This window comes from Myotis brandtii, unplaced genomic scaffold (genome assembly GCF_000412655.1).
Source record: "Myotis brandtii unplaced genomic scaffold, ASM41265v1 scaffold236, whole genome shotgun sequence".
NCBI lineage: Eukaryota > Metazoa > Chordata > Mammalia > Chiroptera > Vespertilionidae > Myotis > Myotis brandtii.
Window position 1 is genome coordinate 1,328,881 of NW_005358901.1, and position 15,113 is coordinate 1,343,993.

The window sequence follows — 15,113 nt, forward strand, 5'->3', positions numbered from 1 at the left end:
AAAAAAAAAAAATCAATAAAATATATATTTTTTAAAATTAAACAAAAAGTATGGTCACTGGTGCATGCAGCATCCCAGATTGTAAGGGATGTCCAACTGCTAGTTTAGGCCCGACATCCCCAGAGGGGTCCCAGATTGTGAGAGGATAATAAAAACACAAACAAGCCAACTAAACTAAAGGCAAAGACCTGAATACACATTCAGGGCTGAGGGACTGCTCCGACCCCTTACACCAATTTCATTCACCAGGCCTCTAGTCTTTTATAATAAAAGCCTAATATGCAAATTGCTCGACCTGGAGTTCATCAGCTCACTATGATGTGTGCTGACTACCAGGGGGCGGTGCAGAACACGGCGGGTGTTGGTGACTAGGTGCTGGCAGCAGGCGGCAGTGGAGGTGCTGCTGGCCCTGAAAAGAGTGGGACCACAACGGGATGGTGGAGGTGAGCGGGTGGCGCCAGGCCAAGGCAGGTACCATTGTCACCCCAATAAATTCAATTTAAAATAAAAAGGTAACCTATATAGCCAACCAAAGTGACAGTGGAAGTGAAGTGGGGAACAGGAGGTGGTTGTTGGAGTTGGGGTTGCTTTTGGGGATGATGTAATGTTCCAGAACTGGTGGTAATGTGTGCACAGCTGGGAACACACTATAAATCACTAAACTATATACTGTAAATGGGTGAATTGTATGGTGATTATGTCTCAATAAAGTTATTAAAGAATATACATAATTTCTTTTAACTTGGGGGGACTGTGTCTTCTGGAACCAGACACTCTAGGCGGGAGAGAGGCTTGTTGGACCCCAAACTTCTAGGCAAGAAAAGCATAAGGGAGCACAGCTGCAAGTGAGCACCGGACATTAATCTTGCCTTTTGGGTGAAGGGAGAGGACAGATGCACCTTTGCATTGTGAACGCTGGGCAGAAAGCCAGGTATGGCTGTGGCAGTTTGCAGGTGGGGAGCAGGGAGGGGTCATAGAGACTCTGTCTTGAAGCCACAACAAACCTATCCTCCCACCTTATTTTTTTAGACAAGTGAAACTGTTTACTCAAAACACCTTTAATTTAAAAACACCCAGCTTCAATACCAACTCAAATCCAGAGGTATTTTAATCTCCCTGCCTGCTGACCTCAGAGTCCTCAACGGGTCAGGGATAGGGCCACTGTGAGGAGCATGGAGGAGGGAAGCTGGAAGTGGGGGCTTACCCGGAGACTTGGACCCAGGTCCCATTTGTGGGGAGCCAGCTTGGAGTGCCTCGGGGGACAGGCAAGAACCTAGGACTATCTTGGCTGCTGGCTGGCTCACTGGCCTCCCCTCAGCATCCTGTCCTCTTGAGGAACCATTTGCACAGGATCCCAGATGGGGCTCAGTGTCCATGTGAGGCCACAAGGGCCCTCAGCCCAGGAGGGCAAGCACACAGCCTGCCTTGGGTTCCAGAGAAGCAGCAGATAGGTTTCCAGGGTTGAGCAGATCACAGCAGGGCAGACGGCCAGCAGGCCAACTGCCTGGGTAAGGTGGTTACAGTCCATTTGTCTGTCTCCCAGGGGCTGGAGGAGAGAAGAAAGGGCCATCACGTGATTAGTCTATCACGTGGGTTGGGCATACCCAGGGGGCAGATGCCACTCCCTCTGGGCCCCACAGGAAGTGGATAGTGACAGGCTGTGGTGGAACCTGGAAGGAGAAGGTTAGGGCAACGAAGAGGAAAGCAGGTCTGGAAAGAAGGGGCTGAGCTCAGGGCTCAGGGTCAGAACATTAGTGGGGCAGGTAACAGATGGGGCCCACTCAGGCAAAGACTTGGGTCCTTCCTGCACCACCAGTGTATACAGCCCCCCCCCCACCTCACACACACACAGCTGGGGTGGCATCTGTCTCACCTGCTAGGTGGTAGGATGGCTACTGTACCAGCCGGTAGGTGATGTATCTGCCTGCGGTTTCGCTGGGCCGGATGATCTTCACTACCTGCATCAGAGTGAGAGCAGAGCTGGACAGGGTCTCCCCAGGGACCCAGGTGTGTGTGGGGTTTGGTGGGGGCAGCAGCAGGGCAGGTGGCACCAGGACCCCGACCAGGAGGAGAGACTTGGGGGTAGTCCTGATTCTTCAAAAAGCTGGGGGAGGGAGGTGGGTGCTGAGGCTCCTGCCCAAGAGGAAAAAGGCTGGGGGTAGGGCTCTCCCGCAAGGGTGGTCTCTCACCTGCCCTCGCTTTATCCCAAAGTAGCGTGCCACGGGGTCTCCAGCCTGGATCCTGGGCAGCTGGTTTTCTCGGAGTTTACTGGGAACCTCGGTCAGGAAAAAAGCCACGCAGGGCTGACTGGGAGGGATGGAGAAGCCCAGAGGATTGGGGAGGGGAGAGGATGGGAGGTCCAGAAAGGATACTATCTGGCCAGCAGTTCCGTCACCTCCTCCTTGGTCATGACGACATGCTCTGGGACCAGCTGCCAAGAGAACAGAACCTGTGTCTCCAGAGGGCCAGGACCCCGCTATGCCCCACACTCCCACACGGGGCAGGGGTACAGTGTCCTTCTCAGCTAGTCTATACCCCACCCACAACTGTCATGCAGAGCGACCTTGGGACACAACCTGGGATCCCCATCCCCCAGGTAGGCAGTGTGGGCTGGGAACCCACACTCTCAGCAAGGCTCAGGCAATGCTGCTGCTGCTGCTGCTGCTCTGGACCTGGGGGCCACACTTTGAGAGCCTGGCTCTACTTTCTTTACCATCTCCCCACTCCCTACCACCCAACTCCCCCCACCTTCCCTAGGCCCCACCTCGTGCTCCGTGATGTTGATGAGCAGCTCCTGCTGCAGAAACTGTTCCAGGATGTACTTGGGGGCCATGTCGACCAGGGACTGGAAGAGAGATCCTCAGATATGGGCATGCCCGCCCCCCCCCCGCCAGGACTGGAGACCTGGCTCATTTCTTCCTCAGAGGCCATGGCAGGTGGGAAAGCTGAATGGGTTTGATCTTGTACCTCAACAAGAAGCCAGGCATCATAAGCTAGGCATTCCCATAGCATACATGGGTTTCTCCCCACTGCCTTGGCCCTTGGCACATCTCCAGACCTCAGCCTGGTGACAGGAAATGAGTTTCTATCAGTCAAATGAGTCCAGGAGGTTGGTCCCTGAGCTGGCATGGAGGCCCCTCCCCAAGAGAGGACCAAGATGGCAAGGACTCTGGGCAAGGACCACAGGCACAGGGAAGAGGGTGCTCACTGCTCCTCCCATCCCCTCCCATCCCACTTAGGCCTCTCCAACCACACACGGGGGATGCTGGGCCTGCTCTGGGGATGCCCCATGCTGCCCACAAAGGACAGCAGCTCCTTCTCAGACCCTGAGCTCCCACATTAGAACGTGGGGCCAGAGGCAAGTGCTGCCGAGGGTGCAGTGGGTGCCCTGGGTGAAGATAGCGGCGGGGCCTCTTAGGTGCCATAGGAAAGTGAGGCTCGGGACAGAACAGGAAGGGAAGTGGTCAGGCTCTATGCTGTGGGGACACCCACCTGCTTGGCGGAGGGTGTCATGCCCTGCTGCACCACGATGAGGGCTCGGGTGATGTTTTCCTCCTGCATGCGTTGGCAGTACACCTTGATGGTCTTGATCCCCACCTTGGGCTCCTCTGTGGACAGAGTGCATGCTGGTCCACAATGCCAAGGCCTTACCCACCCGTTCCCAGGCATGCGTGGCACCCCTCTGAGGCCTCAGTTTTTCAGTTTGTAGAACAGGGAGCTGGCTGCCTCCAGGTCACCAAGCAGCTGAAAGGTGCCTATGCTCCTGGACTTCAGAGGTCCCTGTCTGAAGTGGGGTCTGAAATCTGGGTTTAGTTGGGTGCCTTACTGGTTCCAAGGTTTGAGAACCCGCAAGCTAAGTGGCTTGTTTAATCTGGGAGCCCACAAAGTGCATGGCTGGGTGTCCAGAGGTGAGATGAGGTTGGCTGATCTGCCATGGAGACAGACCGCCCATCCCCAGGGGTAGAAGTCGTTACGTTTTCAGTAGCATTAGGGGCCTGGGGCTTTGTCACCAGAGAAACACTGGACCCTACGAGCTTCAGCCACTGGGCTCTGGCCACCAGGATTCATGTGAGGCTCCTAGCTGGGCCTCTGTCTCCTGTAGTGCAAATCACTCCACCGATGAGCAGTATCCTGGGCTGAGTCCTCCCAAATCCCCAGGTTTGAGTCCGAATCCCCAGTACCTCAGAAGGTAACTAAACTACTATGTTTGATAAAGGGGCCTTCCAAGAGATAATTAAGGTAACATGAGGTCATGTGAACCCTGATCCAATCTGACTGGTGTCCTTCTAAGAGACTGAGACAGACATTAGGGACCCTGTGAGGACACAGGAAGGAGAGAGCCACCGTCTAACATGCTAAGGACAGAAACATCAGGGGGAACCAACACAGCAGACAACTTGATCTTGGACTTCCAGCCCTCAGAGCTGGAGACAATAAATGTCAGGTGTTTTAGGACTCATCTGTAGTGCTGTTATGGCGGCCTCAGCAAACCAATACAGGCAGAAACTTCAGCCCTGTCCTGAAGCATGTCCCAGAGGAGCAGTGACACCTTGAGACAGACATTAGGGACCCTGTGAGGACACAGGGAGGAGAGAGCCACCGTCTAACATGCTAAGGACAGAAGCATCAGGGGGAACCAACCCAGCAGACACCTTGATCTTGGACTTCCAGCCCCCAGAGGTGGAGACAATAAATGTCAGTTGTTTTAGGACTCATCTGTAGTGCTTTGTTATGGCGGCCTCAGCAAACCAATACAGGCAGAAACTTCAGCCCTGTCCTGAAGCATGTCCCAGAGGAGCAGTGACACCTCCATGTCACCAAACACCAGGAAATGCAGGGAGAACTCCTACTCCAGGGAGAAGCTAATCCCTGACAGGTCTGGAGATGGCTCTGTGGGAGGCCTGTGTTTAGGCATTAAGGTCTCAAATAATCATATCTCATACACAGGGACGTTTATCTTAAAAAGTGTCACCAGGTTCTGCTCTGCAAATGTTTTCTGCCCACCCGCTTCATTCTAGGCATGTAGTTGACACCAAGGTGCTGAACACAGCCTGGTCCCCCAACTTTTGCAGGCCTGAGAGCGAGGCTGCCTCAATGGGTTAGGTGCTAAAAGCGAGGAACACAGGGATCCCAGGACACCCCTCAGTGGGCTCTTGGCTCAACCCAGGGCTCAGTGGGGATCCTGAAAGAGGAGGCACCTGAGTGTAGTCTCCAGGGACAATGACTGGACACTGAGGAGGCAGAGTGAGGAGGAAAGGGTGTGGTGAGGCGGGGGATAGGCAATATGAGGCAATAACTCTGCAACGGTGCAGGAAGGGGCTGCAGGGAACACAGGCGCTGAGAGTGGAAGCTGGGCTGGTGGTGGACAGAGGAGGAAACAGTGGGTCTGAGGTCAGGAGCTGGGGGCTCGCCTGGAAGGCCTGATAATCGTGGTCAGAGAAAACAGCCAAGGAATAGAGAATGGGAAGGGGACCAAGAAGGAAACTGGAAAAGGTACTCAGAAGGGTCAGAGATCAATGGCGTCGCCCACAGCACATAAGGTGAGGGGGAACTCTCTCCTCTGGGTCAATGTTATAAGCTGGAATGTTATAAGCAGGGAAATGTTACCAGCTGGATCCTAAACTGGCCATCAAATGGCTCTCAGTGACCCCCTCAGGCACCAGCAAGACACTCACCTGGGAAAAAGACAAACATCTGGTCAGTGGGGTCATCATTGTGGGCCACCAGCACTGTGAGGTCCGTGCGCCGTGGCCGTCCTTCACTTGGCTTGTCCCCAAACTGAGCCTTGAACTCCTCTAGTGTCTGGTCCAGCTCATCCTGAGTCACTAGGTAGCCTCGGTCATGGCACAGCTGTGGACAGAAAGAGCCAGGTGACCCCAAGGGAGAGGAGGAATGGCAGCAAGAGCTTGGGCCGAATGAGGCCACTGTGAGGACAATACAGGGAGTTTGGGGCTCAGTGTGGCAGGTGTGTGTAAGAACCCAGAAAAGAGGGATGAAGCAGGTAGAGACAAATACGGGGCACACCCCAAGACAGCCATTGTGCCAATCCAGTTAATCAGCTGCCATGGGTGCTGTCATTTTATCCTGAAAACTGAGGCCGTGAGAGGCTGTGATTGGAAAGCAGCTGCAGAACTGGGACTTGGGTTGGAGCCATTTGAACCTAGAGTTGGGGCCCCGGGGTCTGGGGCAGAAAAAGACAGTTAGGTGGGAGGGGCACTGCTAGGCTGCCTGGACAGACCTTAGTTGAAAACCAGGCAAAAGCTTGAGGGCCAGGAGTTCTAGGACTCATCTCGGAAATTGGGGCTCCTTCGTGGGCTGACAGGAAGAAGATCCAAGTAAAGAAAGGGGCCCTAGCTGGTTTGGCTCAGTGGATAGAGCGTCGGCCTACGGACTGAAGGGTCCCAGGTTCGATTCCGGCCAAGGGCACATGCCCGGGTTGCCGGCTCGATCCCCCCAGTAGTGGTTGTGCAGGAGGCAGGCAATCAATGATTCTCTCTCATCATTGATGTTTCTCTCTATCCCTCTCTGAAATCAATAAAAATATTTTTAAAAACGTAAAGAAAGGGGAGGTTCGAGCTGCTACTCGGCCTGGCCTGCCTGAGGCCCCCCACACTCCCTTTCCTCTGTGAAGTCCCCACAGCCTGGTTTTCTCTCAGGACCCACAACACTGCCGGCTCTGTAGTGCTTATGGCGGCCTCAGCAAACCAATACAGGCAGAAACTTCAGCCCTGTCCTGAAGCATGTCCCAGAGGAGCAGTGACACCTCCATGTCACCAAACACCAGGAAATGCAGGGAGAACTCCTACTCCAGGGAGAAGCTAATCCCTGACAGGTCTGGAGATGGCTCTGTGGGAGGCCTGTGTTTAGGCATTAAGGTCTCAAATAATCATATCTCATACACAGGGACGTTTATCTTAAAAAGTGTCACCAGGTTCTGCTCTGCAAATGTTTTCTGCCCACCCGCTTCATTCTAGGCATGTAGTTGACACCAAGGTGCTGAACACAGCCTGGTCCCCCAACTTTTGCAGGCCTGAGAGCGAGGCTGCCTCAATGGGTTAGGTGCTAAAAGCGAGGAACACAGGGATCCCAGGACACCCCTCAGTGGGCTCTTGGCTCAACCCAGGGCTCAGTGGGGATCCTGAAAGAGGAGGCACCTGAGTGTGGTCTCCAGGGACAATGACTGGACACTGAGGAGGCAGAGTGAGGAGGAAAGGGTGTGGTGAGGCGGGGGATAGGCAATATGAGGCAATAACTCTGCAACGGTGCAGGAAGGGGCTGCAGGGAACACAGGCGCTGAGAGTGGAAGCTGGGCTGGTGGTGGACTGAGGAGGAAACAGTGGGTCTGAGGTCAGGAGCTGGGGGCTCGCCTGGAAGGCCTGATAATCGTGGTCAGAGAAAACAGCCAAGGAATAGAGAATGGGAAGGGGACCAAGAAGGAAACTGGAAAAGGTACTCAGAAGGGTCAGAGATCAATGGCGTCGCCCACAGCACATAAGGTGAGGGGGAACTCGCTCCTCTGGGTCAATGTTATAAGCTGGAATGTTATAAGCAGGGAAATGTTACCAGCTGGATCCTAAACTGGCCATCAAATGGCTCTCAGTGACCCCCTCAGGCACCAGCAAGACACTCACCTGGGAAAAAGACAAACATCTGGTCAGTGGGGTCATCATTGTGGGCCACCAGCACTGTGAGGTCCGTGCGCCGTGGCCGTCCTTCACTTGGCTTGTCCCCAAACTGAGCCTTGAACTCCTCTAGTGTCTGGTCCAGCTCATCCTGAGTCACTAGGTAGCCTCGGTCATGGCACAGCTGTGGACAGAAAGAGCCAGGTGACCCCAAGGGAGAGGAGGAATGGCAGCAAGAGCTTGGGCCAAATGAGGCCACTGTGAGGACAATACAGGGAGTTTGGGGCTCAGTGTGGCAGGTGTGTGTAAGAACCCAGAAAAGAGGGATGAAGCAGGTAGAGACAAATACGGGGCACACCCCAAGACAGCCATTGTGCCAATCCAGTTAATCAGCTGCCATGGGTGCTGTCATTTTATCCTGAAAACTGAGGCCGTGAGAGGCTGTGATTGGAAAGCAGCTGCAGAACTGGGACTTGGGTTGGAGCCATTTGAGCCAGAGTTGGGGCCCTGGGGTCTGGGGCAGAAAAAGAGTTAGGTGGGAGGGGCACTGCTAGGCTGCCTGGACAGACCTTAGTTGAAAACCAGGCAAAAGCTTGAGGGCCAGGAGTTCTAGGACTCATCTTGGAAATTGGGGCTCCTTCGTGGGCTGACAGGAAGAAGATCCAAGTAAAGAAAGGGGCCCTAGCTGGTTTGGCTCAGTGGATAGAGCGTCGGCCTACGGACTGAAGGGTCCCAGGTTCGATTCCGGCCAAGGGCACATGCCCGGGTTGCCGGCTCGATCCCCCCAGTAGTGGTTGTGCAGGAGGCAGGCAATCAATGATTCTCTCTCATCATTGATGTTTCTCTCTATCCCTCTCTGAAATCAATAAAAATATTTTTAAAAACGTAAAGAAAGGGGAGGTTCGAGCTGCTACTCGGCCTGGCCTGCCTGAGGCCCCCCACACTCCCTTTCCTCTGTGAAGTCCCCACAGCCTGGTTTTCTCTCAAAACCCACAACACTGCCGGCCTGTAGCACAGCTGTTTCAGTCCCTATCTTTGGGGTAGCTTTGCAAACGAGTGAAGGGGCTGGGTTTGGCTGCCCAGCCTTAAACCCAGCAGGATTCCTACAAGGGGAGTGCAAAGGCAGAGGTGGGCTTCTGGGGATCACAGTGGCCCCCTCCCATAGGGCGGGTAAAGCACATGGCGTGTAGTGATGCTCAGCCAGCTTGCTGCTTCACTCCATCCCGAGTAACAGAGTTGGTGGGCACAGCATTGAAGTAGCCACCAGACAGAGAGGTCAGAGAGAGATGTCTGCACTGGATGGTGGCAGGTAGACAGCTGGCCCAGGTTCCTTGCAGTCCCGTAATCCTGTGATTCTGTCTTATGCACTGGGGTAGTGTGGAAGCCTTCCAGGAAATAACCAAGAGACTGTAGACAAAAAAGGGGTTCCATGGAAAGTAACCTCATAAGGTAACCTGATCATAAATCCCTAACTGGGCAGGTCATGGTGGGCAGTCACGTCCCAGACCTAGAACTTGTTTAGTAAAAGGTTTACTTTTGGCCGAAACCGGTTTGGCTCAGTGGATAGAGCGCCGGCCTGCGGACTGAAAGGTCCCAGGTTCGATTCCGGTCAAGGGCATGTACCTGGGTTGCGGGGCCAGGGGATGTGCCCGAAACCCAGGTACATGCCCTTGACTGGAATCGAACCCGGGACCCTTGAGTCCGCAGGCCGATGCTCTATCCACTGAGCCAAACCGGTTAGGGCTAAAAGGTTTACTTTTGTCTTAAGCGAGCCCTGTCCCTTGTTCTTGTGAGCCCAGGATAACACACCTTTGAAAAATGCGTGACCACCTTCAACTACAGTCAACTCCCTGTGATCCAGTCCCTGCATGGCTTCCTCCCACCTTCCTGTAATCGTCCTTACATTCCTTCCTTCATTCCAAGTGCATAAAAGAAACTGCAGGGGGGTGGGGGGCCATGGGGGGATAAGGACGCATATGTAATACCTTAATCAATAAAAAAAGAAACTGCAAAACCGTTATTCTCCAGGGTATTTGAGATCTTGCTTCCCAGCAAGTCGTTATTTGTGCTTCAAATAAACTTTTTATTATTATTTATGATTATTCTTTTTAAATATGCTTTTATTGATTTTTAGAAAGAGAGAAAGGGAGAGGGAGGAAAAAGAAGCATTGATGGCCAGAACCGGTTTGGCTCAGTGGATAGAGCGTCGGCCTGCGGACTGAAAGGTCCCAGGTTCGATTCCGGTCAAGGGCATGTACCTGGAAGCAACATTGATGAGAAAGACACATCCATCAGCTGCTTCCTGCACGCCCCGCAAGGGGGATCCAGCCGAAACCTGGGCATGTGCCCTGACTGGGAATCCAACCGTGATCTCCTGGTTCATCGGTTGAGGCTCAATCACTGGACCACACCAGCTGGGCCAAGGGTATTGGGGGGGGGGGAGAGCGCGAGCGCCGGACCGAGATCAACCCACAACCTAGGTCAGTGCCATGACCAGGACTAGAACCCGCAACCTTTTGGTGTACAGGACGACAACGCCCCACCCGGCCAGGGCTCAAATAAACTCTCTTAAAAGTTCTCTACAGGTTTCGGCACTCTTTACATGGACAACACCGCGACACGAGAGGCAGCAAACATCTGGGTAGAGAGACCCCAGCCTCCCGCTTCTGCCTCCCTGCCCCGCTCGGACTCACGACTGGGCCCCGAGGCCCGCCCCCTGCACTCGCCAAGCCCCGCGCGCTCTCACCTGCATAATGGTCTTGCGAATCTTCCACAGCCGGTACGTCTCCTCCTCGTCATCCATGCCGACCGCCGCTCACACTCACTGCGCCTGTGCCCGCCGCCAGGACCCGTGCCGACTGAGCTGCTGCGAAGCCCCGTTCAGGCCCCCTCAGCCTCTCCGTTTAGGGCTGTCGCCAGCGAACGCCTGAATGCAACGACCTCTGGGACAGGCAGTGCCAAGGGCAGCCCGAGCGGCTGCTGGCTGTGCCGGAGGAGTGCGAATGGCACCGCCCACTCGCGCTTTGGAAGCTCTCGCGTGGCTTTGGGAGCTCTCGCGTGGCTTTGGCTGGTGCTCTGGAGTTCCAGTTTCCCCTCAACACCCGTCTCGGGGCGGCAGTTTAGAATCCCAGCTAGTTGAAGTGAGGAGACGGAAGCTGGGGAAACTGAGGCCCAGACCGAGCCAGAGGCCTGCTCTCCTCTCAGGACCCGGGGGGGCTGCGTAGCAGTCGCCCCATAAATGTCTGTGCGTTCAACTGTAGGGGGTCCTCTCAGTTGGTTCTGGGCCATATGCAACCTAATGGTCCCAGCCTCAGTTTTCCCATCTGTACAATGGAAACAATGAACTGTCCCCATTTAAGAGCGTTAGCTGACCCTGGCTGGGCAGATCAGTTGGTTAGAGTGTCTTTCAGATAAGCCAAGATCGTGGGCACATACAAGAATCAATGAATACTCTCCTTCCTCACAGTCCCACTGTGCAGGTGCTAGTGTTGCTCTTATCAATATTTTCAGAAATGTTATTTTAAGTGAAATTCCTGCACTTTGATGTCATGTGTTCCCTTTGTCCTTCAAATTCCCAAGTTTTCTCCCTGGCCTCGCCTCTCCCTTACCCCAGGAAACCTTCTTGGAGACCTCCTTACCCCTTTGACTTTAAAGGCTCTTTGAACTTTGTATACTTTAAATAATTTAACTACCCATAATTACTTTTAAAAAAGCTTTATGATTTTCATAACTTACTGCTGCTTTTAATGGGTTGTTAATTTCAATCCTGTAGTTTTATTTTGTTTAGATAGGGCTGGGCAAGGAAAAATAAAGACAACCATATTTAGCAGTGCAAAAAAAAAAAGAATGAATACATAAATAAGTGGAACAATAAATCAATGTTTCTCTCTCTCCCCCCTTCCTCTCTCTCTAAAAAAATCATAAACTTAAAAGAGAGAGAGCAGGTTAGTTGAGAATCCAAAGGGACAACCATGTTTGGGAAGAGGTTGGCATCGGTCCTCCTGCGTATGACAGTCTCCCACCTCTGTCCTCTCCCCTTCCTGACCCCTGAGCTCCAGCCCTGTCCCTGCCTGGATCTCTCCCTGAGTTCGTACAGGAGGCTCACCCAGCCCAGGCCCTGTCAGTCTGGAGGCCATCGGTAACTTCTCATTCAGTAACACATTTATTCAGATATTTACTGAACAACCACAGGGCAAGCACCCCCTTAGGTTCCAAGAAGAGACAGGATAGACGCGGTGAACATATCAGACAATAATGTGAGAAGGTGACAATGCTTTGTAAGAAGAGCAGGCCGGCTATGGGAAGTGGGGGGTTTGCAGTATCAGACAGGAGATTAGGGAAGGGGAGGAGCAGTTCCAGCAAAGGCCCAAAGGAGGGGCGGGAGGCGGGTGTGGCTGTCTGAGGAAGGCGTCATCAGGCCGAGGGAACAGTCTGTACCAAGGCTCTGCAGTTGCATCTTGCCTGGTTGGCAGCAGGACGCCTGTGCAGGCAGGGTAGGAGAGGAGGTCAGAGGGTGGAGTGGTCAAATCTGGGAGGCCTTGTTGATTGAATTGAAACATTTGGGTTTTATATTCAGGGAGACCAGGGGAGGAGCTGGGGAGGATGTCCTAACCGGAGCGTGGGGAGCAGTGGTCCGGATCCAGGTGTCCTGAAGGAAGCACCCACAGGATTTGCAGGACAGGACGTGGAGATGGGGGAAAATAGAGCTGCCCTGACTGGGATGGAAAGACTCAAAGGGGCTGGGGAGGATGTCCTAACCGGAGAGTAGGGAGCAGTGGTCCGGATCCAGGTGTCCTGCAAAGGATTTGCAGGACAGGACGTGGAGATGGAGGAAAATAGAGCTGCCCTGACTGGGATGGAAAGACTCAGTGGGCAGATAGGGAAGGACTCTTCGCTGTGCAGAGCTTAGGGGGCTCTGGTGAGACCCCAAGGGGAGACATTGAGGAAATGGGGAGGATCCGAGTCTGGAATTCAAGGTGAGGTTCAAGTGGAGACAGACACGTGGGCATGATGGGCACAGGGTGGAGGTTGGAGTTGGGAACCTGAATGAGTTCACTGAGCAGATCCAGACCAGAGGCCAGGAGGAGGAAAGGGAGCTGTAGAAGGCAGAAGTGTGCACAGACCCTGGACCGGCTGCACGGGGGCTCCAATCTTGGCTATGTGACCCACGGCACACATTATTTAACCTTTAACCTCTCTGTGTCTCATTGCCTCCCTCCCCCGTGCCACAAGCAGCACCCACTTCCTAGGGTGACCTGCTAATGACTCAGCGCCTGACACTAATGTTATGTAAGTTCTCTTACATAGAATAAGGGCAGCGAGAGGTGGCCAGGTGTTCTGGAACCAGGTGAAAAGGTGTCTGGAGGAGGAATAGGGAGCAGCCATCAAAGCCACCAAGCAATGAGTCTGAACAGGCCTGAGGATTGGGCAGAGGTTAGCTAAGTGGGTGGTGTTCATGACCATGAGGAGAACAGATCCAAGGAACAGGTGAACTGAATGCCTGGATGGGGCAGGTTTGCAGGAGGAAAGGAATTGGGGATGTGGCTAGATGCAAAGGGGAACAGGGGGGACAAAGTTGGAAAGTGAAAAGGTCAGGGTGGGTTTTAATAGAAAAAAGGGCTCACAAGGGCAGGGAGGCCTCAGGACACCAGAGAGGCTGGCAGAGCCACACCACAGTGCTGACGACTCAGAGTCCTGCCACCGATCAAGTGGCCTCAGCACCAGGACGCAGAGTAGCAACCTGCTCCTTCACACCCCTCACCATGCTGTGCCACCTAGTAGAACCTGAGGCCCAGAGATCAGGCCCCCACCCACACACTCACGGGTGGGCATGTAAAATGGGGCAGCCACTGTGGAAAACAGTCTGGTAGCTCCTCAAGCAGAGTTACCACGTGACCCAGCATTTTTACTCCTAGGTGCACAAGTGAAACGGGACATCCAATGGGTCTGAGCTGCCTGTCTCTATTTGAGCCAGTTAAACAGAGACGGGGTTGAATCATACATGAGCATTTATTCCAATAATGGCAGCTGTATGTGAGAGCAGCAGGTCATCCACAAAAATCTGCTCTGCTCCTTCCCATAAGCCAGCCACTTATATTGGGTAGGAGGACAAAGATTACATGGGAAAGTATAGGTATTACAGGCTTGGGGAAGTAGGCAAGGTATAATGGTTACTAGGTTACAGGCCACGCGGGCTGGGGTCCAAAGGGCGGGCAAAGGGCAGGTGCCTCCTGGGCCACATTGTTTCAGCAACAAGGCTGTTAATCTTTCCGTGATGACAGACAGTTCTTGGAAAAGGAGAACGGGACTGACTGCATTCCTAGGTTAATTTCTATTTACCGGGGAATATAGCTCTCAGCCAGGTAGAATGTGCTTTCTCTAATCAGAACAGAACAATCACGGTTAACAGAGCATGATTAATATTTCTTATAATTTATAATTATAGCTAGTCCCTGTGAGGTCTGATCAAATAATTGAGTTGATACCCCGTCCCCTGGGAACCGACCTTTAGGCCATTTCACTATGGACATTCCTTTTTGCTGAGACCACATTCCATTATCTTTCCCCTCTGGACCTGCACAGAGAATTCTCCGCCCAGAAAAAGCCAGCCAAAAGTCCTTTAAAAACCGCTGATTCCTGTCACAGGATGCTGGAGCCATTTGGGGCTCAGCCACCTGGTGTGCGGATGATCGAATAAATTTGTCATTCCTCACCATTTTGGCCTCGTGTGCTCCTCCTTGGGGGACCTAACAGTCCCCACTATTCTATTTCTGCCCTTAACATTAGGAGAAGTGAAAACATGCCCACACAAAAACTTGTACAGCATTACAAAGCCAACAGGTGAAAACAACCCAAATGTATATCAAGGGATGAATAGATAAAGAAAGTGGTCCATCCACACACTGGAATGTTACTCAGCCATGAAAAGGAGTGAAGCACTAACACTTGCTACAACAGGAATGAAATTTAAAAGCATGACACTCAATGAGAGAAGCCAGATACAAGAGGCCACAGAGTGTGTGATTCCATTTATGTAAAGCTAGGGGCCCAGTGCACGAATTTGTGCACCTTGAAAGGAACTGTGGGCTGCGAGGCTGCGGTCAGCACAGGGGCGGGTCTCGGCCCATTCTCCACTCCCTCACCCAGCCCCTCTTCCTCCGTGGCTCCATCCTCTCTCTGCTGGCAGCCCCGCTCCTGCTGCCTCCGCTCCCACATGCTGTTGGGTGGCGCCAGCCCTGCTTGCACCTGCTGACGGGCGCAGAGCCATTGGGGCCGGCGCCAGCAGTGGGTGTGAGCAGCGGCTGCTGCCCCAATCACCCCTCAGGAGCAGGGGGAGATGGAGAAGCCTTCAGGGGTGATCGGGGCCGGCAGTCACTGCTCGCACCCGCTGACTGGCACTGAGCAGTTGGGACCAGTGCCACGCGCCGGCAGTGGGTGCAAGTGGCGGCTCCAGTGCCGGCAGCAGGTGCAAACAGGGCCGTTGCTGGCAGC

The 15,113-nt window shown here is 53.6% G+C and overlaps 1 protein-coding gene across 5 annotated transcripts; it reads right to left on the bottom strand.

Annotated features, from left to right (window-relative positions):
* Nucleotides 1–1,042: 1,042 nt before the first annotated feature.
* POLR2E (polymerase (RNA) II (DNA directed) polypeptide E, 25kDa) lies at nucleotides 1,043–10,598 on the bottom strand. Of its 5 annotated transcripts, XM_005866677.2 has the most exons (8): nucleotides 10,369–10,592; nucleotides 7,632–7,806; nucleotides 3,493–3,608; nucleotides 2,765–2,845; nucleotides 2,373–2,431; nucleotides 2,190–2,268; nucleotides 1,874–1,958; nucleotides 1,444–1,546 (listed from the first exon to the last, which is right to left on the bottom strand). In XM_005866677.2, the coding sequence occupies exons 1-7, from the start codon at nucleotides 10,423–10,425 to the stop codon at nucleotides 1,893–1,895; spliced, it is 633 nt and encodes a 210-aa protein (XP_005866739.1). In that variant the 5' UTR covers nucleotides 10,426–10,592; the 3' UTR covers nucleotides 1,444–1,546; nucleotides 1,874–1,892. The 5 variants fall into 5 exon arrangements, with proteins under 5 accessions (XP_014395589.1, XP_014395590.1, XP_014395591.1 ...); XM_014540103.1 differs by lacking the exon at nucleotides 1,874–1,958 and having other exon boundaries at nucleotides 1,043–1,546; nucleotides 10,369–10,594; XM_014540106.1 differs by lacking the exons at nucleotides 7,632–7,806; nucleotides 10,369–10,592 and adding an exon at nucleotides 5,676–5,875.
* Nucleotides 10,599–15,113: the final 4,515 nt, after the last annotated feature.